The sequence below is a fragment of the Taeniopygia guttata genome, chromosome 2, assembly GCF_048771995.1.
Source record: "Taeniopygia guttata chromosome 2, bTaeGut7.mat, whole genome shotgun sequence".
NCBI lineage: Eukaryota > Metazoa > Chordata > Aves > Passeriformes > Estrildidae > Taeniopygia > Taeniopygia guttata.
The window spans coordinates 140,650,346-140,677,310 of NC_133026.1; the positions used below are offsets into that span (position 1 = coordinate 140,650,346).

Below are 26,965 nucleotides of genomic sequence, written 5' to 3' on the forward strand. Positions count from 1 at the left end.
TGGCAGGTGGGGGAGATGACCCTTCTGTGGGCTCAGACCTGGCAAGAGACATGCTGAGTTCAGTGCTGGACTCCCCAGTATGACAGACAAGGACAGACTGAAGGGCCATGGAGATGATTAACAGCTTGGAGAACTTGTCATAGGAGGAGAGGCTGAGAGAGTTGGGACTGCTCAGCCTGGAGAAGAGAAGGCCAAGAGGGATCTTATTCATGTGGACAAATATTCAGTGGATGGAGGGAGAAAAGAGCAACAGTCAGTTACAGTCAGTGGTGCACAGTGACGGGACCCAATTGGGAAGAAACTGAGACACATGAAATTCTATTTTAACATAAGAAAAAACTTTTTTGTTTAGGTGGTCAAACACCTGGACAGATCACCCAAAGAAATTGTGGAGTCTCCATCCCAGGAATACTCAAAACTCAACTGCCTATGGCCCTGAGCACCCTGTGCCAGCTGCCCTGCTATAAGCAGGAGTGTGGGCTGGACAGACCCCCAGTATGGGCCTTTCCCTTTAGCTGTGGCATCTGCCTCCTCTTTTTCAGTCTGATATTCACCAGGCTGTCCCTGTGATAGGGTAACATCCCCTGCTGGCAATTCCACAGCAGCCCCATGCAAGATAATTAAAACAGGTGTAAAATGTTCCATACTGTGGAAGCTTGGAAGACAAAGGGGTTTTGTGCATGTAGCAAACTCCAAAAGCTGAGCCAATTAAGGATTATTGTAATAACAGCCAAGGATTGTTGTGGCTGGAAAAGGAGCCATAGGAGGAAGGGAAGCAAGGTCTGAGACAAACGTTGTTCTGGCTCCTGGAGATAAGCAAAGACAGTCAAGAAAGTTATCTCTAGGATGGGAAAAACTTATCTCTAAAAAAGTACCCCCACAAAGCCTGGGTGTGCACCCCAGGACACCCCATCAGCTGGCTCGGTGCTGCAGCCAGGACTGGTGCTCTCTTTTTTCTCTCTTTCTTCCTGTCTTTCTCTCTCTCTCTTTTTAATCCATCTTTCTCTATCCCCATCGTCACCCCAACCTTTCATCCCACTCCTTTTCCAAGCCCCACTGCTGTGTGCTTAGGTAGGAGGTTAGGGACTAACAGATCCATTTCCATGCCAAGTGTGTAATTTACTAATAAAACTTTCTGAGTTTTTGTGAACCCCCTTACTTCTGTCATTCCTTTTGATCATGACCATCTGTGGATCTTGGGTGCTCTCTTCCCCTTAAGGTTGGGACATTGCATGTACATGAGCGAAAATTATGTGACTAAGCATCTTGTTCCCAACATTAGAAATGTTACAGTTACACTAATATCTGTGCCTTTGATTAGCCCAACAGGACTTTTCAGCTGTAAATATTTAATTACATCCTCTATAGAATTACACTACATGTTTGTAGCACAAAGGCAGACATCAAACCTCTTTACACTGTATATGCATTCTCACTGCTGGTTCTTTTAAAAATAAAATTGTATTTGGAATCATCAGTCCTGGCAAACTATCCAACACCTTTATTTCCAATTTCATTGTTCATTTCTGATACAAAAGTCAAACTTTCACAGATAGTTCTTCAGAACAAAAAACCTAAATGATTTATACATAAACAATTACACGCAACATTTATAATGTGCAGTACAAAATGTACACTGTTTAGAGGAGATACAAGCTGTGTATCATACCAAGATTTAAACAAGGGTTATATAGACTAGTGCTGATGGTTACATTTCACAGAGACAGCTGTAGGCATTGCCTTGAAGCAAAGAAAAGACACAGTTCTGAACAGCTGTACTTGTCTCATCCTCAGGCCCCACCTCCTCATTTCAGGTCTGGAGAAAAGCCTCGGTCCTTCTCCATATTCATAGAACAGTTCTGAATTCATCAAAGATGAAGCTTGGCACGTGTGCTTCAACAACCTGAGGGACACAGGAAGGCAGAGTCAGGCATGTGCATTATCCATTTGTTGTCCATTCATCCATTAACAAGCATTTCTGATCTGTGACCGAGCACACACACTGCTGACCTGAACCAGCCTGGCATCAGGATGTGCTCCCAGATGTGCACAAAGCAAGGAAGGAACAGCACAGCCAGGGCTCTGAGGAGATGCCAGGAGCACAGGGACAGAGCAGGAATGCTGCTGTCCTCTCTGCTGTGCTCCACACAGCATCAGCCACAGTTGTAGGACTGACACAGAACTATGGGCTGGGAAGAGGAGACTGGAAGAATCTCACTCTCTTCATTGTGAATATTATCTAGGAAATGGCTACTGAATGCTTACTCAAGAACCACAAAGGTACAGTCTATATACAGCAATCAGGATTATGACTTATTTTTAATACTATGTATAAATAATATGTAATCCTCAAATGTACTTAAGTTGCATTAAACATGAAACAAAGTCTCTCTACAAGTAGATTTTTAGCATTTCCCTTGCATGTGAGACAAGGAAGCTGCCTGGGAAATCTGGCTATGGCAGGAAGTGAAGACTGGATACAGCGTTTCACCAAAATTTGGACTTTCTAATTAGCTTTTTGCGCTGTGTTTAGAATACTGCTAGTTTAGTATTACTTGGAAATATCTTGGAAATTCTATTTTATTTCTTTCCTTCCCAACAGCCCCCAGCATTATACACTGAATAATAAATTTAACAGACTTGTTTGAAATTAGCACAAACGTGAAATCCTTTATTTATCAGTATTCATCTATTTATTCCTATAGCAATGGGAGTGAACTCTACAAACCAGGGCTGCTTCTGCATCAGCAGGACCCTGACCTGTTGTTTGTTATGTTGGCTCATTTGTAGTACAAACAGAAAGTGTGAGCAATGTCTCCCTGGCCAGATCCCTTCATTGGCTATAGTGGAGGGGGAGCACACATTCCCTGCTCCTTTTTCCAGGGAAAATGCTTGGGGTGTTTAGGGGCATATTTAGAGATATGGAATTCTTTCTTACCTTTCTTGGTAACTTGGTGTACCGAATGTAATCTTCCAGGAACATGAGGGCACCCACTACATCAGCAGGCATTTCTGGAATCTTCTGGCTAAAATTAAAACCACCACACAGATCACACTCTTACTAATCAACCAGTTACTTGGATTAAATTAACTGAAAATGCCAGCCTTCAAATAACACCATTTCCACTAGCTGTCATGTGATTCCATTAGAAATAGAAATAGTGTTTTAATCTTCTATTTAGTAAAATATATTGTTGCTATTGTCTAATGCAATCATGGAATGGTTTGGGCTGGAAGGAACCTTAAAGATGATGGAGTTACAACAGTCCTGCCATGGGCAGGGACAATTTCCACTGGACCAGTTTTCTCAGGGCCCCATCCAACCTGGCTTTGAACACCTCCAGGCATGGAACATCCACAATTTCTCTGTGACACCCATTCCAGTGCCTCACTACCCTCATGGGAAAAAATTTCCTTCTAACATTAATCTCAATGTCCCCACTCTTTTTGTTTAAATCATTCTCTGTTTTCCTGTCCCTGTCTGCCCATATAAAAATACCCATCCCACCTTTTCTATAAGATCCCTTCAAGTACTGAAAGACTGCAAATGTCAACTATACTCTGTTGGAACAGAAACACTGAGAAAGCAGTGGTTTTTCACTGCTGAAGTCCTCTTCACAGAGGTGATACTTGGGTAAAAAGTAAAACATGGATACCTTGTACACTGCTCCATTGTGGAACGAATAAACTGACCAATCAGAGCCAAAAATTGTTCTGTGTATCTTGAGTGAAACTGTTTCAACAGGGTAAGGAGCCCCAGAACCAAAGGAAGCCAGTCAATTTGGTCAGCTGGCCGCTTGCACACCACTCCTGCACAGAAAAAACCCAAAACAATACATATTTATAAACCAGAACATATTCTTCTAGCACAGGCTAACTTATGTAATGTACTCTTCATGCATTTTGCTGTCTCCCCTTCTGCTTGCCCACACAAGAATGTCCAAAACTAATGTAACAACTGCATATCTTCCATGGTGAATGGCTTAATGATTTTAACTGAGGCATAGGATAGAATGAGAAACCCAGGAGTCTGGATTCTGTTTCCTACCCTATTGTATTTGGCTTAAATAGTATAACAAAACTGTCTGAACTGATAAAGTCAGGAACTGCGTATTTTCTATGCAGGTAATTTTACCATCTTCTCTACAGAAATTTCACACAGGTTTAAATTAGATTTAGACAAACAGCAACTTACATATTACCTAAATTTCTGTTGTACTGAAGTTTGGGAAACTGGGAAATGAGGAATAGGAAGTTGATGGTGGGAAAATATGGCAGACGTTTTGTTGTTATGTAGATCTGAGGGAAAAAAAAAAAGAGAAGTACAAGTCTTACACAAATTATTTTTTTTCTCAGCTAAGAAAAAAATAGAAAAAACCAAATTATACCAAACACCAGAATGTATGCCTGACCTTATTTAATGGATTATGAATGCCAGCAGCTTCCAGATAAGCTGTGATTTCATATAAAAGAGTGTTGTCTTCTTTAGGATAAGGCAGTAATGGATTCTGATAATGTGCCTCAATGTCAGCCAGTATTGCTCTAAAGGGAAAATAGATTATATTAAATAATTAAAAAATTATCCCTGAATAAACTCTACATGATACCACATGTCATACTAATAAAACAATTTCAAAGATACAAAAACCTCTACAGGGCCACAATCAAGTGTAGAACACCTTTTCTGGAGTATCTTTTTACAAACATCAGATTTGATTCAAAATCAGCATCACACATATTCTGTTCCTTTTTCTCATCTAAATATGACTTCAGAACCACGTATAAACAAATGCTATTAGAAACTGCATGTTCAAACTAATTACTTGGTAAGTACCTATTTTTAATGTTTTTGCTGGGTTAAAATTCAAATACTGATCAACAAAAATCTGCACACAAATCACATTCCACATTTTGCTGTAGATTTTAGATTTTGTAATTTTTGATTTCTGTAGTTTTAGATTTTAAGGATTGCTGAGCTGGTAACAATTACATCGCGATACACGCAGCTCTTCAGAACATTTTGCTTCTTACTTATTGAGATTTTCCAAAGCAGCAGCCAAATGCTTGGAGTCAAACCTGCAGGAATAATTTAATTCATTGGTAATCTGTCGTCTTAAAATCTGCATCTGACCAACCTGTTGACACAAACACAAAAAGGGTGGTGTGTTATACTGAATGCAATGAAGGAAGAGTGGAGCCAAAGACTGACCCCAACTGCACAGTGCAGTCAGAGCAGAGATGTAGTCAGAGTGCTTCAAGTTTACACACAGTTCCTGGTCACAGGTACAGGCCAAGGGAAAAGGGCACAAAAATGTAACAGGTAAAAAACCCCAGTTACTTGCTTTTCATTGGTCAGTGAAAATGCCTGTACTCTGTTTCCCACCTCTCTGTAAATTTTAGGGTCAGCATAGCAGAAGAAAATGTCACAGAGGCTCATTGCAGTCAACCTTCTCCTTCCCTGGCCTTTCCTCTTTACTCCAGCAACATAAACATTCACAGCATTCTGAGAAACACTGGTCCCAATGTATCATTACAGAGATAAGATAAAGAGCCAAGATCGTGGGACAGCTCGTTTAAATCTTCAGCACAGTACAATGCCTTCTGTGGCAAGGCAAGTCTGGGAAATGCTACTGTTCCAAACTTTATCCTTGGGCATATAATGGCCACAAGGCACTGCGAGTCTCAAGAGTTCCTGACACTGAACACTAACTTAGTCTGCCCAGATCAGATCTCTAGTGCCAGACTCTGGTTTTGGTGACCGATTTCTTATGAATCTCAGTGCTAAGCACTTTGTGGAATGTGAGGTACCCATACAAAGGAAGCTCAGGAGATCTTGCAAATCCAGGCCTGCTTCCTTTATGATGCTACATAATTCCAAGTCAATATAATACAATATAGTAAAATAAGCAGATTAAAATATCACAGAATCACAGAACCATTAAGATTGGAAGAGACCCCTGAAATCATTGAGTCCAACCTATGACTAAACACCACCTTATGAACTAAACCCTGGCACTGAGTATCACATCCAGTCTGTCCTTAAACACCTGACAGTGACTCCACACTTCCCTGGCAGCCTGTTTCAATGTTTAACAACCTTTTCTATGAAGAAAATTCTCCTGATGTCCAACCTGAACCTCCCCTGGTGCAGTTTTAGGCCATGTCCTCTTGTCCTGTCACTGTTACCTGGGAGAAGAGGCCAACCCTCACCTGGCTACAGCCTCCTTTCAGAGAGTTGTAGAGAGTTGTAAGGTACCCCCTGAGCATCCTTTTCTCCAGGCTAAACACCCCCAGCTCCCTCAGCTGCTCCTCACAGGACTTACCCTCTAGACTCTTCACCAGCTCTGTTGCCCTTTCCTGGACATGCTCCAGCACCTCCATGTCCCTCCTGAATGGAGGGGTCAATATAACCAAAGAGCCTCTAGTGAATTTTGACTAAGTCACATGAACCTACCTTCATTATGGAATCTAAATAAGCTGTCCAGATCTTCTGTGTTTTTGCAATTGCTGCAGAATAAACCTTGTTTGAATTTGCTGAGAAAAGAAGAAGGGTGAAGCATTAAAAAAAAGAACAAGTAAGAAGAGAAATAAGTGCAAGTGTACAAAGACAATTGCTTTCTTCCATCTTAACCAGTAAGCACTTACCTATGATTCCTTTGAGGGGACTGACAGCACTCATAAGTGCTTTTAAGGTATCTTGTACTGACCTGTCACGCAATATATTTTTCTGAAACATACTGAGGAAATTCTAAACAAAAGAAAGAAATAAGTAAGAAAAATTATCACACATGCACTCTCGGATTAATCTTGATGGCACTGGAGCCACATTTCCATAGATGAAGTTGAGAAATTCTGTAGTTACAGTTTTTACTTTTTGGAGTTATGTTAATCAATGTTGTAACATTAAGAAGATCCCCCTTGTCAGTATCAAATATCCACTATGGACAAGTAGTAATTCAGTTTTTCAGGAAGAACTGTGTTTGTTGATACTTATTTCCCTTAAAATCTCTACGCAGGCTAGAACTAGATTCTTCTCAGGAAACAAAAAACTTGGCTTCACATAATAATAATTTCATAGAATTGACACCTTATGTATAATGATAGACCCAAACAATCTTGGTTGATATCTAAACAGAAGAATAGAAGATGACCCAAAGTCAACTTTTAAGTACACACACAGTGTGTACTTCAGAAAGCATCCCCACACAACCTGGAATTACACAGCACCATTTACTTAATAGCACGGACTTCCATAACTTTATCTGTAACTGAAACTCTCACTTTTGGGGTTGAACAACCATTTTTCAAATGCTTTTGATTTAATTTTATCATTTCAGCAATTAACAGGTTTAAAAAAGAATTCATTATTAAACAATGAAGCGTTGTGGCCTTGAGAAACTGAAGTTCAAAAATTACCTGCAGCTCCTTTACAATCATGAAACACAGCAGCCTGTCTAGGCCATTGAGACCAAAGGTACCCAAAGTATCTTGGATCTCTGAGAAGAGACGACTGTTGGTTACTTCCTGATGAGTTTTGATATCATACCAGGTATTCATCTGGTCAATGTAACACGTGATTCTGAGGGAAAAAATCAGGAAACAACTTCAGAAAAAGCTGCAGACAGTTTCTGTGATACTCTCAGTAATGAGTTACCTTTCTTAGACAGATGAGAAAGACTGTCCAAGTGTCTCTGGTGATGTTTAGCTATTCCTCTCTCCACCAGGGCTCTGTCACCCGTCCCTGATTTTTCTTTCCTCCATTGTTTAACAGACTGTTTTCCTTCTTAGACTAAAATCACCACTTTTCTAGACTAACTTTAAAATGTACAGGATGGACTGGGTAAATCTGGTTTTAGATAAAGATAAGACAGCTAAGGAAAAACTACCTCTTGTATTTTGGTTTGTGTATGGTGGAATTGGAGATATCCAATGCATAGTGACACAAAGTACTTACTTTGGGTCTGTGATCCTCAGGATTTCTCTGCAAAGACGACCAATAAATGTTACAGACTCATCCACAGGTGTGAATTTTGGTATAGGAATATGAGTAGACTGGTATATACTTTGCCAGTCTTGAACCTGAAAAATAGGTTTTACAGTAATTTGCAGTGTTCCTATTGCACCTTTTAAATTTACTTATAAATTTTCCTTTTGTTCCATTTAAAAGGAGCACACTGTAACACAATATTGTAAATTACACATAGCAGAACACTATAAAAACAGAATAAAGCTAAGAGAAGACTCAATCTTACTACAAAAATATATTAAAATATTCTAGTTTGGGTACTTTCCTCTTATGTACAAATAATGCAGGGGGGATGCTGAAACATATCAGAATAAGCTGAGGACAGATGTTTTACACAGTAGTTAGCATATTCAGTTGAAGTCACAATGGTATCAACAATGGGTACACATGCCATCAGTCACAGGCTCTAACAGCCAACTCTAAAGACATTTATCAACTTCTTTTGTTGTTTCGGGATTTGAGTAGCACCTTTGTTCTTAAGAAGTTATTGCACTCCTGTTCCACATTGTAGTTAATAATACGAGACACTTCCTCTTGCCAAATTTTTAAACCATATATGTTGACATAATCCTGGATATATTCAAATGATCGATGGAACCCATCCATTGTAGCTGCCATTTCTTTCAGTTTGGGCATGAGTTCACTTGGCTGGAGACAAACAACAAAAAGATAAAACCAGAACTGTGAACAGGTAGAATTAAAAGAAAATGTTAAAGGCTTCTGAATACCCTTATAGAACAACCTCCAGGCATTTCACTATGGTCCAGACAGATCTGAGAAGCACTGAGAAATTTATCAAAGTTTGATATCAGAATTAATTCTTACTAAATATTTTTTCCTCCCACTTTTCGTACTTATTTTTGCCTTCAGTGGTACTATTGATTGATCTGGGAGATTCAACAACCTGGACAGGATCAAAACAAGGAGTCACTCCTTATTTTATCATTACCTAGCTATCATTACTGTTTATTTGGCTTCTGTGACCCGTCAATCATCACAGACAAAGGCAGTACTGTTAATTCAGAATTGACAGGACACTTTGGAATAGAATAAAAATATATTTTTTAATTCTATGTACACTTGGAAGTTTATAAACTCATTTGAATATCAAATAAAGAATTCCAAATAACCTTCAGTAGTCCAAAACATTTTTTTGCAAAAAGGAAATATGCACATAAAAGCATAAATTATTTTTTAGAAGGCAGTATAATAAAAGAGGTCCCTGCACACCCAAGACACATAAAAAATTAAAACCAACCTTGGCTCTAGGATTAAAGATGAGGCCCCTGTGAAGAGCCAGGGCCACCCGTTTTACCAGTTCCTTCCTTATTCCATCCTCCAGTAACTGTTTTGGGTCCACCTAAGTAGAAGAAACACTTTTCCTTTAAAGTCAGAAAGGTATAAAAATATAACGATTTATTTTGTACCAAGGATGATATTGAATATTTTGATAAAACAGGAAAGCACTGTTAACAGATGCACTTAACCACCAGGGCTTGTTCAAAGAATAAAAAATGAACATTCTTCTCCTAGAAAATAAATGATTTCTTTAAGTTGAATGTCAAAGATTTGTAGTTCCCATATTCAAATTTTCTTCATGATCCACTGAGAGGTTGTACAATTCTAAGGAGCTGGTATGCATTAAGAAGTGTTTGTTTCTTCAAGAATACTTGCTTCTAGTTCTCAAAGAGGTATCAATGTAGCCTTAATGTAAAACTGCAGGACAGATTATACCAATGGAAGAAACAGCTCTTCACAAAAGCTCTCCAGCAGGAAAACCTCCAAGATCACCAACTACAGTGCATGAATCTATTAACAATGGGGACTGTGGGTTCCTAGGAACCTGAAAAAAACATAGGTCTTATCTGGCTGCCAATTTAGTCATCACTGTTTGAAAATTTGTATGCAAACTTATATTTTCTTGTCTTTTTATTTTTCTTCGAGGTCTCATATATTGTGCTGAAATCTGTGCTAAAGTACTAATTGCCATCAAACAACCTTTTTTCTATTGAAATAATGGATCATTACCTTGATGATACCAACTAAAGTTGTTTTCATCATGAGGATACCTTCTGTGAAGATTGAAATTGCATGGGTTAGCTTGGCAACCTGTAACAGAAAAAACTCATTGAAGTGATGTGAATAGATGTAAATAATTACTCTAAAAAAAAAATAAAATCTGTGTTTCCCAGTGATAGCTTCCTATTTTAGATTTAAATAATTTGCACTGATATACTTTCAACTTTACATCTTGTTCTAGACTTACTTACATAATTACCTTTCTTTTAGTCAGATAAATAGAAGTGTATTAGCAGTAGGAACAAACGGGTACCTCTCAGAGGCTTCAGAGGGATTACAGAAGGGAAGACCAGCCATATCTTGTGTGCACAAATACTATGGACAAAACACTCAGCTGGTACCTTTGAGCAGGCTGGGAACACAGCTCACAGTAGTTATTCTATAATAATGCCTGCAGCCACTGTGAGTCCACCTCAGTGTTTCCACTGATCTAATACAGTAGCACATTCACTTGAAGTTTTACAATTATTTACAGTTATTATTATCCTTATGCTCAGAGTTCAGACAAGTCAGTCTTTTGCCTTTCAGGTGTTTACAATACAGAATAGAGAAGATGCATCCAGATCTACAGTTCAGCAGAATTTTTAAGTGAAAAGCTTTAGTATAAGCTGTTTTCCTTTTACTGCCTCAAAATAAAACACTACTGAAAATGGCCTTCTCCTTCACTCCTACCCACACACAAACCAAACTTAATTTAAAAAGTCTCATAGGGGAGTTTAAATCTAATGCTCAGGACTGAACATCAGCTCAATCAGAGATCACAGCTTGTTTGCAGAAAACACCTAACCAGTGAGCACTCTGGCAAAATCTCCAGGGAAAAGCTGGCATCCTAACTGATTAGATTCTCTGGGGGAAAAGACTGATCTACTCAGGTTTTTGTGTTGCATCTTCCTCTACTGAAAATAAAACCATGTAATTTTAATGTTTGCTCACTCTTCCAGACTGGTTACAATGCAGAAGAAAAAAACAGAGACAAAATGAGCAACAGCAGCTTTATCTGGTCAAATCAACTGAATAAGTCAGCAGGGTTAAGCTCTCAAATGAGGAGAGAATGTAGATTCTCTCCTCATTTGAGAGCTTAACCCTGCTGGCTTATTTAGTCTTTGACCTTTTCCTCTTGGAACAAGAATGCCAAATGTGGAGGGATTTATTTCAGACTCATGTTTTCAGGGTTCCATCCTCTCCAACAAATAAAAATATATTTATGCTCATTTATAAATTTATTTAGTTTTTATTCCTCTCCTCTACAAGATCAAAAGTTTAAACTTCTACAAATGGAAGTGCAAAAGTTACTCATCTGTCCTTGTGAAACCTAAGGCATGCTCAAAATTAAAACTGACGGGTGTTATTGTAAGCCAACAAATCTGCCTTCACTGTTAAAATGTAACTCTATGGAGCTGTGTAGATTTAAACTTAGGTTAAAGTTGGCCACCCATAAGGTTTGCTTTTTCAGAATTCCCTGTTTTAACTGCACCTCATATCGTGGTCCCAGCTGAGCATAATCTCGTAGTTTGTCCTTATCAAGGCGAGTAGGCACTTCAATAATATCGTGAGTCTGAAGCTTTATGATTTTGAGAAGAGATGTAAACATGCTTTCTGGAATTATCTGTAGAACCTTGTAAATGAAGAAGAACCATCCACAGTCAGTACATTCTCATTAGAAAATAACTGTCAATTAAGAAAAAATAATTAGAGAACAAGGCAATTATGCCTTACAAGCACTTACCTTTCTCACATAGGAAACCAACTCGCCAGAGTAATACTGGGACACACTCAGAAGGTCGGGACTGTTCGCTTGATTGATACGGAGAAGTGGCAAATCAAGAGCAGAAGCAAGCTAGAAATAAAGTTAACATTTTAACTTCACTTTTGCTTTTCTGATGAAATTTATATGCTTGAATTCTCTTACTCAGGCTCTTATCCTACGACCTAAAGTACTAGATTCTTCCTAAGGAGCACTGTTCTCCCAGGCTTTCCAAGAGAAAAAAAAAAAATTGCTAAAAGTCCATGAAGTGCAACAGCCCATAAGGCTACCTTCCCTAGGACTGATAAAATTGTAACAGCTGCATGGGACATTTCAGTTGTAATTTTTTATTCTCATTCATGCCAACCCCCGTTCTTATTTCCACAGAGGGTATTTTCATCTGAAGCCAGAGCTTCATTGACAGACAAAGGGAAGAGAGAATGTAACTTTTTATATTCCTTCAGCCTGTTCTGATCCATATGCAGAAGATCCCATGTGCACCAATGCCTCCAGAAAACAGCTGTAATGAGTAGAGGCTGGACCACGAGACTTATTTGCTTTACAGCAGGAATGTAATTGTTGCATTATAAAAACATGCATAATTTGGTTTTATTTTCCTTAAAATTAAATGGAGTTAATTCAATACTATCTTAAAAAACTAGTCATAGAAGATGCTGATAAAAGGAAGTCTTAACTGATTTTAGAGCTTTTTGAACAAACTGCTTTAATTGACCTGCAGTGTCCAGGTACATTCAGTGTTGCTCATACTTACCTTTAGGAAAGTGGCTCTGAGTTTAGTTACCATAGATGGACTGACTCTTATACTGTCTTGCATAATAGATGTAAAGCTGGAGGAGGAAACAAATAAAACCAATCAGTTTCTTCCCCTGGAACTGTTATTTTCAACTGTTTAATTGTATGTCAACAGCACCAGTGTAAATGGCACAGGAAATCACTAACAAACTTCACTAAAGGAGGACTTAGGTCTGAAGAGATATTGGTTAGAAAAACCCTAAATGAAAAAGGGGAGGTGGGAAAAATACAAGGCATCAGGGAGTGTGAACAGCCATGGCAATGAGTAGCAGCTCAGCAAAATCCCACCATGGAAACAGAGTTCTTGAGCATTAGTCTTTCCTCGTTTGTTCATTTGTTTTTGGCTGAAAAATGAACTCCAGTAATTTGAAGAACACTCAATAAGACTAAAGGATGGAGACAGGAGGTTAACAAAGTTGTTATAGTTAGAACAGGATAGACAGCAAAAAGTTACACCATGACTTAACCTGCAGTTAACAACCTGAGAAGCATGGATGTTAATTCCTATTCAAGCTGATTATAATTCAGTATACTCAACAACTCACAGAATAATGCTTCAAGACTGTTTTTAAATTGAAATGTTTATAGTCTTAAGAACACTTATGCATGTTATTTCTCACAAGTTTTACAAATGGTTACTGACTGGAAGAAAAAGGTCCTGCTAACATACCTGTCAATTAATTGCCAAGCATAAGAGAGATCACCAACTATCTGCATGGTGATCAAGACCTCTTCTTTAATATTGATAGTTCGGATCATCTGATGGAGAAATTTGCGGGTATCAGCCAGAAACTGGCAAACTTGCAGGTTACTTTCTAGTTGGTGGAACTCTTGGACCTATATTTAAAACCAAACAAATAAGACTCATAAAAGGACTCCTTTTTGGTTGTTTTCTAGTCATCTTTAAGGACAGCAATATAAACAGAATCAGTAAACTGACATTTCTGGATTTTAGCAGCAGTAAGACACTCAAATCCTGGCCTGTTACAGAGTGTATTAACAATATATTTCACAAAGTTATTCAAGGAGGTGTACTGTGAAACATCATTCTGAGTACTCTTTTATATCCTGGAAATAGAAGAAGCACACACACAAAAAAAAAAATGTTTTTGTTTTTTTTTTTTTATTTTGCCTTTCAAATAACCCTTTCTAGTGAATAAATGAATTTATTTTCTGAATTTCTAAAAAATGAGTAATATTGCCAAATAATGTTAAATACTAAATTCATTTCTCTGAAAAAACCTACAAACCCACCACTACAGCATGACCTTTCACACTATATTTTACAGTACCATGGTTTATACAAAACTCCTGCTTACCATATATATGTAACAGCAAAGATCTAATAGATTTAAACATTTGTTAAAATGCAGACCTGTTTTGTATCTCTGCTATTAGAAATCTGTACATGTGTAGAAAATACTGTTGCTCCAGAAGAAAAAAGTAATTTATCTCAAAATGTCTTTGCCTTACCTCTTCCAAAGCCTGTATTAGCTGCACAGTTTTTCTGCCTGCTGCAGTGGAATCATCATAGTTCAGAGACATTATTTGCTTGGAGATTTCTCTGAACCAAGCCTGGAGATTTTCTATGAAAGAATTAAGAAAAATTTAATGAAATCTCTGCATATATGATAGGCAGCAAAAATAGAGGAAACTTGCTAGTCAAAAGAAACAGCAAGCTATACACATAGGAGATTATTTTTACAAGTTTTTATTTCACTGGTATATTTCTATTCTTTCAACATGTACACTTGTAAAGTGGCGAATGCCTCAGGCAAACTTCACATGCAACATTAAGACCACCTACCAACATAAATGGCGATTTAAAAAACCTTATTTTTACACCAGTTCAAGAGAAAAAAATAAGTGTTTCAAAAAACAGTGCAAGGAATTTGGAAAGAAGCACAGATTCAACTTTTAAGTCGCTAGAGAACTTGGAGAATACCACTCAGTGTAGATAAGTAAAAGGGGGTTTGAAAAAATGCTGATACAATTGAAATCCAGGTTACAGCCAGGGAAAGAATAAGGGAAGAGGTAAACCATCCCTAAATGTAATGGACATGATCTTCTCACTCCTTTGTACATAGAACATGGTAATGTGAACTCCATTATGCATACAGAAGTGAACTGACATTTTATAGTTTTAACTGGTATATCTAAATAAAGGAATGAAAAATGCTTTTAATCTAAATATTAGGTATCTAAATATTGCTTACACATGGAATATGTGCTGAAAATCAGAATAAGACAAGCGATAAAGAGAACTCTTTGGCAGCTGAGGAACATGAAAATTGTTCTTATCACTATTAGACTAATATATTTTATTTTGGTATCACTTTAGAAATATAAATTGAAATAACTTTTTCCCCTGCAGTATAATTTTTAATAATTACCATTTTTCTCCACTCTAGTAAGAGGTTTAACTCCTGAGAAGACATCAGCAAGCTCAGTCATCCTTTCAGATCCCTCTTTTTTATAGTTCTCCCATTTTGCTTGTTTTTCTGACAGCATCTGCTTGAACATCTACTGAAACCCAAAGCATTTGGTTTATAAAACTGGAAAGGAGGCATATCACTATAGATGAAATAAAATACTGAAAACAGATGGAACTGACTAAGCGATTTCTACATAACTTCAAGATCTTACCAGAATATTAAAAATTAAATTAAAAATATTAAGAAATACAGACAGTGTGATGGACATACAGTGACAGAAGCTTACTGAATTTTGTAGAAGAATGCTATGAAGATTTTTTGATTTTTAGTCACTTCTAAAAATACCCAGTGAATTTTTCAGGTTACAGATCTTAGAAGATTCTGGTTAGCAGCACATTACCTCTTTTAAAATGAATTCAAATTGAGCTGTATCCAGAAGTAGCTGGAAAAGGATCCTGGAATTGTACCTTGAGTCTGTTAAAATTTGATCCTTTATTTGGCGGAGACGTTTGTTATTTGGATCACAAGCTGAAAATGGAAAGACAACGTTTCCCCACTGTTACACAGAATTTGGCCAAACTTTTCAATCTTTGCAAATACATTATTTTTTAATAGATTGAAGGCAAAACTATTTTGCTCTGGTCTGTAAAACCTCACTTGTTTTTCATTTACATGGAATAACTCTTCCTTTGAATAGGATACAATTAAGGTTTCTGTGGTGCTTCAGCCTCCTTAAAACTTCTGTAGGTTTCTGAAACTAAATGTGAATTTTGTCCATCTGACCAAGAAGCCTTGGGATCAGTATTTCTAAAACCATTACAAAAATTGTATGGAGGTGTAACAGAAGCCCTCTTGCATATCAAGAAGCCTCAAAGACAGCCCAAGGATTCAAAAAAGGGAATTGTCTAAATAGGTCACACCCAAACTCACATGAGAGACATTACTCAACAGCTTCAGCTGAATTTCAGTTCAACAGAACAAAAACCTTGGTTTCAACCTGTTAATTACTAAGATTTTAAGAAGTTGGCTACTGCTTTCTTTTTGGAGCTGGGTAAAACTTTTAGAATGATGTATTTCTGCAGAATATTATTCAACAATATCATGACTTCTACTAATTTTTGTAGCTGTGTTTGAGGAAATGCATGTGCCTTCAGACAAGGCTTTAGGAGACTATTTGCAAAACAACAGCTCAACAATCTCCTGCAAACAGTAGAGGAAACTGCTGACCTCAACAACAGCAGAACTGAACTTCCCTCAGAGCCCAAAGTGAAGCCCCAGTGGAGCAGGACCGACAGCTCAGCAATGTCTCACCGGTGTCTGCCGTGTGCAGCATCAGCCAGCGGATGGCCACGTTGCAGTCTCGCAGGCAATTCAGCAGCTTGGGAATGTTGTCCAGCACCAGCTCTTCCCTCAGACAGCCCTCCTTGAGGAACTGCTGCACCTGCGTGTGCACTCGCTCGGTGACTGCAGCGTATCTGCTGGCCTTGAATCACACAAAGCCTGCATCAATAACATCCTTACCTCAAATGGAAGGCATCATGTTCCCTAGAGCTTAGCAGGCACACAGTTTAAAAAAAGTGCTATAAAATTATTATCATTACTATTAGGCAGTATTATACACTGCAAGTGCATGACAAAGGATGCAAGAAAAACTTCAAAGCAAGGCAATAGTTGTCTAAGATTTTTATAGCCCTCAAAGTAAAGCGAGATACACAAGAAGTAAACGTTGCACAAGTATTTCTCACAGGTGGTCAGGTTGAAAACCCTTAGGAATAAAACTCTGGAATTACCCAAAGAGACACAGAGAGCTGAGAGAAGACTTTAATAAGCAGTTTTCCTATGTCAGAAAACAACCTTCACACACAGCACACATGTTCCCACAGAAAGTAGTTCCAGAGTCCAGGCTACACAGGAAGCATAATGTTTCAAAAATGCAGACTTTTTATATATATATATATCCACTTATATACTCTCTAGGAATTATTCCTAAAAAAATGGTACTAATATTTTATTGCCTAATGGGAAAGGACAACAACAAAAATCTATCACAGAACTGAGATACTTATTTTTCAGTTTATGACTGTGAGACAGTCATAAACTGAAAAACACATTGTATTTAAGAAGGCTTCTCTATATTTATTTTACAGCATACTGTCTTTTTATACTCTTTCACAAAGTTTATACTTATTCATTGGTCAGAATAAAGCAACATAATATTCATTTGAGCGAGGCCTGCCCCTCCTTTATCTCTCTCCCTCCTTTGTTTCCAGCCTGAAGGCCTTGGTAAAGCTCATTTCAGGAGCAAAGGCAACTCTTATCGGTTCCTCTCTTTCACTAACCCTTTCTGACTCACAGATCAGCTGTGAGCCCCTTCCATACTTATTATTAATTGAGTTCTACTTGGTTAACTTCTTCCCTAAAGATGAAAGAAAAAGTTCTACTCATATTCCCTAAGTCTGCCACACAATATAGTACATACATTGTATGCAGGAAGAAAAGACCCATGCATTATTGATGTCATATACTTCAGATGCCCACACATCTTGCATCTTGCTAAAAATACTTAATGCTGGTTTATGTACCTGCTCTTTGACATTTGAAAGATCCAGAGTGTAGTTGAGGGCAGTTTTAGCAGCTTTGTAGGGTTCCCATGCTTCTGCCAGATTGACAGTGATTCCCATGTAAATGCTAATGACCTAAAATTGGAAGCAGAAAACAAGAAGTTGCATTTATGATATTATTAAGAAAAATACAAGGTTTGCATTTAGCAATACAACAGAAAGGGATATGCTGTGGGTATAAATAAGAGATAACTGAACTTTTTTGGTAGCAGTACTCTTTGGTGTACCACCTCGGGAAAGCAAGAGTTTGAAACAAAAGGCACGCAATTAATTAGAAGCTTAGTTCTGAAAACAAGATGGCAGTTCTTTCAGTCACTATATATGATACTCAGTTTTTTCTCCATGAACTCATGACTTATTTTTCATTTCCATGATGCTCTAAAGAAGATTGATAAAAGCAACTGGGGGGAAAAAACTATGATAGGGAGGGCAAAATGAGATTAATTAATCTTACTGTGAGGATGCCCAAAGGACCAAATTAAACTGTAATACATCTTTCACAGTGACACAACAGAAAGAAATTATGATTAAAAGTATGATTTTTGAGGAGTAAAGAGAAATTGATTTCAGGCTCCTAGAACAAGTTTAAGAATGATTAAAAATACAGATTTGTGAGTAAGTAACAAGTATTTGTAAGATAATTGATTTAAAATTGAAGACTTGGTTTACTGATAGATGAAGGATGTACAGAGCTGTGGGATTATGAGCTTTGTCACAATGATGCTCCAATATTCCTCCATACAGGCATGATCACACTGTCAGCCTTTGTGCTCTTCTGGCAGTGTCAAGGAAAGGCAAATGGGACCCAAGTCTGCTGATATGAAAATCTCTCTCATATTGTTGAAGTGAAGCTCATTATTTCCTGTAGATGACAGTTCCTCAAACGGAACTGCAGGAAGTTCAAAAGGAGCTTAGCACTTCAACTGCTAAGCAAAATTTGAAATCAGCCTAGGAGTCGAGTATTTTGTATGATGCAGCTAACTTATCCATACCTGACCACAAGAAGATAGGTGTTGTCTAAAAATATCAATTTGTACTATGAAGTCAAGTTAATAAAAATGCTGGCATAATCAAAAATTTGCAGTGTCACCTTCTCATTGCTAAAAATAAGCCTTTTAGTTCTCCAGAAACAGAGGAATTCTAATGTCTACTGGAATAGCCAGCTACTGCAGTTTCTTCCCTACCTGCTTTACTGCTCCACTTATGGTACAGAAGAATACAACTTGAAGCCAACAGATATACACAAATTAATGTACAGTTTCTTTGTTAAGTCTGATTCCCTTTGATATAGACAACCCAGGGGCTCTATTCTTATATGCCAGCCTATTTCAACAGCAGTTTTTGCAGACTAGGGATTCTGGATGGAAATCCTAAATCTCAGTACTGAAACATAGGTAATTCCATTTTAATTACTACTCCTGGAAAGGTCGATAGAAGCACATGTAGTGACAGCTTTAGCTTCTATGTTATTAGGACAACAGCACAGAGCTAATCCTTAAACAAGTTTTCAAAGAACATCAGTGTGGGATGATTTTTTTGGAGACCAAGACTGTCCTCTACAGCATTCTTGACATGCTGGTAGAATTCACCAGGAGAAACCACATGAAGGTCAGAAATGACAAATACAAAACTCTGTACTTGGGACAAACCCAAACCCTTGCAACAACACAACTGGCTGCCTGTGTCACAATTCTGCAGAAAAGGATTTAAGTGTCCTACTGGACAGAACAAACATGAATCAGACATGCAGTCTTATGACAGTAAAGAAGAATTAGACACTGGGCTATGCCAGACTGCAGCCAGCACACTGGGGGAAGGGAATCTTTCCTTCTGGTCAGCTCTCACGGGGTCTCATTGAGAGAAATGTGTCCAGATTTGGGCTCCTGAGACAGACATGCACAAATTGGAATGAAGTGAACAGGAGGCCACTAACACAACTGTAGGGATGCAGTATGTAAGAACTGGGTTTGCTTAAGGTGGAAGAAAGATGTCAAAGAAATCTGACTATGGTCTTCCACCACCTAAAGAGAAGTTACGACTCAGACAGAGCCAGACCCATCTCAGAGGTGCACAGTGAAAAGACAAGAAGCAACAGCCACAAGCTATAACAAAGGAAATTCCAGTGGTAGAGAAGGAAAAAATTCTTCACCATCAGAGTGATGCAGCACAGCCAGAGGTGTCCATAGAGGCTGCAGAGTCTTCACCATAGACATTCCCAAAGCTAACTGGGCAAGGCCTGAGCAGCTCGATTTAGCTTTGATGTTAACCCTGCTTTGAGGAGAAGGCTGGACTAGAAGATGCCTCAAACGCCTTCCATCACACATTTTCCTGGGACTTATTTATCTTGATGGCATTAGAGTGCAGTTGACTGAAGCATTTAAGACAATAAATTACACTTTCAAAGGACAGCCTTCCATGCTTATCCACAATGTTTGACTTGGACTGCTTCACTCTGAACAAAGTAAAATTTCCACAGAGAAGAATCTGTTCTAATTTTAGGTTATTATTACATTTCCATAACATATACTATAACAATAATTTCAATTGATAACATCAAATCCAGGGAACAGTTTTAAAACAGAATTAGTTTTTACCCAATTATCTGGAAAGTATTTATCCACAATCTCTCTCATTTTTGCTTGTTGAGTGTGAAGAATAGAAGGGTCAAAATACAGTATCACATAGAGCATAGCAGCCTGAGTAGCCAGGGCAGTGCTGCGGTGTTCTGGTAATGGATATGCTGAAACCTGGAAAAAGTAACAAAACAAAGCTGAACATAATACAGTGCATCATAAACCACCTCAAAATATTACTGGACACATTAAAGAGTGCAGTGTATATATACTATGGGGCAATAAGTTTATTTAGGTAAGTTGGACATGCTTACTCATACACCATATTTACTAAATGTATTTCCAAAGTGTAAAAGTTGACTGCATAGATGTGTGCTACTTTTAACAGGCTACAGTAAGATTTTACTATGCTGTAAATGAGTCAAGTAAGACATGTCCAATCATAAGACATTAAACAAAAATGGTGCTTTTTACTGCAAGGCTGGCCAAGTACTGCAGCAGATTGCCCAGAGAGGTTCTCTGGTTTGTACCTCTGGAGATACTCAAAATCCAACTGGATGCAGCCCAGTGCAACCTGCTCCAACTGACTGTGCTTGAGCCAGGTTGGACTAGCTGACTTCAAGACCTACAACCTCTGACATTTATTTTTCTCTGCATTTCATGGTTGGTAATTAACCTGAGAATGAATTTGATGCTCCCCTCTAAAGTCCTCCTTTACCTGGTTGTAAATGTCATCTGAGCGTAGGCGGCCGATAACCATGCTAATGAATGTTTCACTTATAGGAACCCTGCTGAAGTAACTCTCAGGGTAGTTTGGAGGTCTTTTAGCTCCAGGTTGGCTCGAGTATCCAGTGCTTCGAAGCAATTTGCAAATATCATCTAAATTGGAGTCAGCAGAGGATCGGGCTGCACTGTTTTACAAATAAGAGGAACAAAAATATGAGCTATATGACCTAGTAATTTCCTTTTCTCCTACCCCTTGTAACCTTCTCACAAGAAAATTAGTAAATACTAAAGTCTAAAAAGATTTTTGGTTGTTTATTCAATTAACATCATTTTATAGGACACTGGTGAATGTCCATACTAAAATTCCAGATAAGCAGAAAAAGGACAAACAGAAAATTAAACTCAGAAACAGAAAGAATGAGTTTATATTCAGAGAAGAATTCTTCCTTTTTTTTCCCCTTATTTTTTAAATTTTCATTTTCTTTCTCCCAATTTCTGAATTCCCTTTGTCAACTCACTTCTGCATTCCAGAGTTAAAGAATCTCTCATTACATACTGAGAGGCATAAACATAGTCAAAGTAGCATTTTTTATGTGTGGAAGGATTTGCACTGATAACCTTTACGACCCCAGCTGTTACACCCTGATGCTGAGAACCTACCCTGTAAAACTTGTTACTGATTTACCTAAAAAGCACTCTAACTACAAGAAGTTTGACTTGCAATACATTTGTCACCTCAATAGTCAGGACTTTTCAGAAAGTTTCCTTGCACATTTGGGCACCTGTGACACTTTCATAGCTGGCACTTGCAGCCCAAAAGCTGTAGCTGAAAGTTTATTTGTAGACTGCAAATGTCTGTTGTAACAGAATACAAATCTGTTGCTCATTTTGCAGCTGAACTTGCAAAAACAGATAAAAGCTAAAGTAAGGAGTTCTACTGATATCCAGAGAGCTCTGAATTATCTGTATAAAGTCAGTTGATTAAAAAGGTGTCAATATTTCCATTTATCTTAATTAATGACCTAGGTTACTGAATATACTGGAGGTTACACATTTCAGCCTATATACATGACCTGTATCGGTAGTAGGAAACCAACATTCTTTCCCTGACTTCTCCTTCAATCTTCTGGTCAATGACCAGCAGCATGACTCCATATAAGTACAGGGCTTCACACTGTTTGGAAAGAGAAAGAATGAAGAAAGAAAATCACATAAGCATGATTTTGCAGCAACATTTAAAGAAAAACTTGTATTGGCGAATTAACCCAATGTCAAAAACGTAGTCAACACAACAAGAAAAATGGCAGGCTGAGGATTTTTGCTCTTTGTCCTGCTTGAAGTGAGTCACACCACTTCCATGCATTTGGGAAAATTACATTTTTGTCTAGTCTGGCACTTGCTGAGTGGGTTAATTTTCTCCTATTATAAAACTAGTCAATACTCACTAGAAGCTGTTTTCCATCTTCATTAAGGAGGACAGTTTCTAATGTTTGCTGAATGTAAATTCCTTCATTGAGGTCATCTAAGTATCTAGGAATCATGAGAAAAACTTTGGTCATTGACTATTTTGCTCTCAAACTAGAACTCAATCAGTGACATTTTCTCTGAAAGCCAACAGATGCATCAGAACATTTCCCTAGTACAAGAAGCATGGTGTTTTTCAGACAAAATGAAGAGAGGCTCTCCTAAAAAATGAGAGACTGGAACCCCTAGCTAGTGCCAACCAGTTGGCAAAAGTTTCCTTCCATATCCTGATGGTGCGTGTGAAAGACACTGAAGAATACCCGGCAGCTTACAGCTCATCCTCTTAATCTGGTCATGGGTGGATACAGCCTGGGAAGGCTGCTATGCAATAATGTAGTAAAATTGTCATATTTTCAAGTTACCTAAGTAAACCTCCTGGAAATATCATAAATTGATCTCAATTGCAATTTGGAAGACAGAGCTAGAAACAGAGTATGTTCACCTGAATTAACAGAAGATTTATTCCTATTAAAGGATTTTCTACTAACACGACTTAATAAGTAATATCAAACATTTATTTTTTCACATAACGTTAATAATAAAGCCAACTCTCACGTTTAAGATCCTCAGTAACTTTTTCTTAGAGCATTTAATGAAGCTTTAATTTTGCTTTTTACATGTCAGAGTAATAAGCTTGAGAATATGGCATCTTCATTAAAAGATTAAGTTCAAGAAAATAATGCCAATGAAAATTAAAAAAAAAACTCAAACTACCTGACATTCTGTTTTGCAAGACCAAAAAAAATAGCTTAATAATATGGATTCTCCTTTTATTTAAAAAAAAATCTTCAGGACAATCTCTAAGATAAAGAAAAACAAACTCATATTTACAGTTAAGGAAATGAGGTAGAGAGGTTAAATGTTTTCAAGTCATATATTAACCTGGTAGGGAACTGTTGGAGTAAAAGTTAGTGCTCACTTCAGCAACCCAGGTTTGCTGGTGCACATGAATATGCTTCAACAAGGAATACATTGGGTCTCTAAGGAAAAAGCTTCTCATCAATAGGACAAAACAGAAATCTAGTCTTTAAGAATCCATATGTATTCAAGATACCATACCTGTTTAAATCTACAATGTATTTATGTACACTCTGAAAAGCTAAATAAAATCTTGTCAAAATTTCAATGTTGTTTTCACGAAATTCTTCATCTAAATCCAGTAACTCAGGCTTGGCTTCCAGTTTACCTTCACATATCTCAGGCCCCTGAAAAACAGAAAGTCACCTTTAGAGACAATACTTGACTTGGATCTCTACTTGACTTCTCTACAGTAGGACACAGACCACGTACAACCACCCCTGTGTGCAAACCAGAGTTACCATTTCTTACCAAAACAAGGATCTGTAGTTTTCTAACCTAGTTTATGCCTAAATATTGATTCCATAAATATGAGCTTTACACATTGTTACAATCTGCAATGACTTTAAATATTATTTATCCAATGGAAAAGAATAGTCAATGCTTTCAGTAAAGCCCCAGTATATCTGAAGGCACTGGGTGCTTTCTACAGTGCTAAATATCTCACTGATGAAATTTTTTTCCTTTACGCATTTCTTCTGGTTGACTTCTTAGATAGAAACCATAACATTGAGGGCTCACAAAGCTTAGTATCTTCTCATATATTCAAACTGCTTCAAAATAGTAAGACATGTTTTTTCCACACTCTACATGTGTAGACAGCACTTGTCTCCTGAATTAATGCAAAAACTTTGTCATTAACAATCATGGGGGAAAAAGAGTTGGGATGAAGAACCCGACTTCCTTAAAGCAATAGTACAACTTTTCTAGCCCTTTACCACTGTCGTATTTCCCATAAGCACCATGCAGTATCAGCATCACCAACTAAATGAAAATAATGCTAAAGTTTAATTGGAAGTACTATTAAAATGCACTTGAAAATATCCAGCTGACAATTTGAGTTTTAAAAAAATACTCTCCTGCTTCTCTTTCTGTGCAAAATATCTACATAAAACAAAGAATAAAAACAGGTGCCAAACTGCCTATGAAGTTAAAATGGACAAAGTAAATAGTCTCAACTTTTCAAATCTCAAATCTTTCCTCATTAAGTAATTCTAAGAATTGTGAATACAGAAGGACAGAAGGGGTGCATTTGCAGTAAAAATATCTGCAAATTCTCTAATCTTTGCTTTAACAGTATGACGTCTACGGATTTATTTGATTTTAATGATGAAAAACAGCACACTTATGCTTTCTTAACATTCAAAATTACTGAGGCTTTAAGGATTACTATATTTTTTACCAATTACAGCTATCTGCTTTTAAATTTTCAAGTAATTTGTGTAAAAAAAAAAAAATTCTACCAAACACTTAGATCTAAAGGTAACTGTGAAATCATTTGTGCTTTTCAGTATCCAAACCTCATGGTGCCTGAAATTTACAACTCCTACTACAATGAAATTGACTTAAATTTTAGAAGTGCCTCCCTTGCTTTATTATTAACATTTCTTGTATTGGACAGTCCAAATAAAGTCAGATTAGATAGTCTCTGTTGTTCCTTCTTAATCATGGTGGAAAATGACAGTGGGAACTTTGTACTAAAAGCTTAATTCTGAAAGAGAAATAAGGGCTTTCCTTGGACACTTCTCCTTGACTTATTTATTTATTTATTAAGCTCATGTGACAAGTTCAGAGGAAGAACAATCACAGCACTGTCAGACAGGAAAGCAGAAAGCAGTTTTCATGGCTGCAAAGAATAAGCTACAGATTAACAGAAGAAAGATGGGCATGCTGCCCACGGCACTGCTCTGAAGGGAAACAAACAACCATGCAGCCTCAGAACCTGCTGGAGGAAGTTTAATTTAGTGGTCCTGCAGGAATTACTACCACTACCACTAGTGCCACTACTACTACCTCCCCAGAATCCAATACTCCCGTTTTATATAATTGATATCTATCAAAATTCACGTGCCAGATGACACATCAAACATTTTGGAAGATGTAATAGTAATAAACACAATAGTCAGGAATGGCTGTTTCACCAGCCAAAACATCCTCATGTTGGATAGCAATGCTTTAAGGAGAAGTTTAACAATAAAAGGATTTACCTTGAAATAACTGAAATCAAATATGATATCTCCATACTTCTGCTGATCAGCCTTGTCCTTTAGTCTGAAAACACCAGGAATAAATTCGGAAAGTCTCAGAAGTTCTGCAATGATGGCATTTCCACAGGAAACAATCCGAAGAATTGCCTGACCACAGAGATTGTTTTCAGCCAGAAAATCCACCATTGTGGAGCTGGGTGTGACAGAGCAGCAGAAGTCCTGCAGTCTGATTCTGATCCTTACTCTTTAGGTTACTGGAAGCAGAAAGCCTGATGAAGAAACCAGCCACGCCATCAATAACCTGTAAAAACAAACCGACATACATCCAGAGTGGTTTATATTCATGTTTCTGATCTTTTTATTTGTGGATTTAAGCATACTCTCCAGTCTTTCAAATTATGAACTCTAGATTATCCACAGCTTTTAAAATGAAAAAATGCACAGAATTCATTTTCAACACGTACACTTAGTTTGAGAAGTGACCTGTTTTAGCAGGCAGGGGAAGTGTGATCTTTTGAAGAACAGTTGAAGAACACTATTAAAAAATGAAACAGTCACAAATAGTGAAGCAATTATGACCAGGTGAGGAGATTGGGCCCAAGGAAAGCAAAGCCACTTCACAAAATGTGGTTTTAAGATCCACTTTAAAAAGACAACCGAAGTGATCATAAGGGTTTTAGCAATAAGGAAAACTTTCATAGCAAATGGAAATTACAGAGCTCCGTTCATTATTTACTGCTAAAGGACGAGCTTCCATGCTGTGCTTGCATTTCCTGCTCAGTTTTATTCGTTCACACGTCTCCTGCGGGACACGGCGTGCAGCGCCAAAAATAAGCGTCTGTGCTTCAGAAACATCTATGGAAAATTACGACCAGGCTTGACTTTTCACCAAACACTTTCTGAAGCATTACGACAAATTTGACCGTGAGCTGTCCTAAGACAGTTTTGACCCAGAAGGAGCGCCCGGAGCCCCCCCAGGTCCCCAGTGCCGCCGCAGGCTGCGCTCCGCAGGGCGCACAGCGGCTCCAGGGCGGCAGCGGCCGGACGGGCTCCGGACGGGCTCCGGACGGGCTCCGAACGGGCTCCGGACCCGCTCCCGTCCCGTCCTGTCTTGTCCCGTCCTCTCCTGTCTTGTCCCGTCGCGTCCCGTTCCGTCCCATCCCGTCCCGTTCCGCTCCCCCACTGCCGAACTCACAGTCTGCGCTCAGGCGGCCCCGCTCCCTCAGCGGCTCCCGCCGGCACACCCCACTCCCGCCCTGCCCGGGAGCGCCTGCGGGCAGGGACGGCGGCGGCTGCGGGCACAGGAGGATGGACGGAGGGTGCGAATCACGGGAGGGAGGCGGCGGCGCTCCCTATGAC

General features: G+C 38.3%; 2 protein-coding genes across 3 annotated transcripts in view; one reads left to right on the forward strand and one right to left on the reverse strand.

Moving 5' to 3' along the window:
• Nucleotides 1-1,478: 1,478 nt before the first annotated feature.
• Nucleotides 1,479-26,939, reverse strand: WASHC5 (WASH complex subunit 5). Of its 2 annotated transcripts, XM_002187288.7 has the most exons (29): nucleotides 26,802-26,939; nucleotides 25,607-25,907; nucleotides 23,601-23,746; nucleotides 22,463-22,547; nucleotides 22,091-22,191; nucleotides 21,010-21,202; nucleotides 20,313-20,465; nucleotides 17,680-17,793; nucleotides 16,409-16,580; nucleotides 15,498-15,625; nucleotides 15,056-15,185; nucleotides 14,136-14,248; nucleotides 13,333-13,499; nucleotides 12,622-12,697; nucleotides 11,832-11,942; nucleotides 11,580-11,720; nucleotides 10,055-10,135; nucleotides 9,285-9,386; nucleotides 8,495-8,674; nucleotides 7,955-8,079; nucleotides 7,417-7,579; nucleotides 6,646-6,748; nucleotides 6,455-6,534; nucleotides 5,032-5,135; nucleotides 4,413-4,542; nucleotides 4,203-4,299; nucleotides 3,657-3,810; nucleotides 2,939-3,026; nucleotides 1,479-1,903 (listed from the first exon to the last, which is right to left on the reverse strand). In XM_002187288.7, exons 2-29 carry the CDS (start codon nucleotides 25,790-25,792, stop codon nucleotides 1,847-1,849), a joined length of 3,480 nt encoding a protein of 1,159 aa, XP_002187324.3. In that variant the 5' UTR covers nucleotides 25,793-25,907; nucleotides 26,802-26,939; the 3' UTR covers nucleotides 1,479-1,846. The 2 variants fall into 2 exon arrangements, 1 of the variants encoding a protein (XP_002187324.3); XR_012054270.1 differs by lacking the exon at nucleotides 3,657-3,810 and having other exon boundaries at nucleotides 1,766-1,903.
• The window catches only part of NSMCE2 (NSE2 (MMS21) homolog, SMC5-SMC6 complex SUMO ligase), a 126,147-nt gene continuing 126,007 nt past the window's right edge, over nucleotides 26,826-26,965 (forward strand). Inside the window, 1 exon segment of the mRNA XM_012572116.5 lies at nucleotides 26,826-26,963. Within this exon segment, the coding sequence (XP_012427570.5) occupies nucleotides 26,915-26,963 (49 nt within the window). The 5' untranslated portion in view covers nucleotides 26,826-26,914.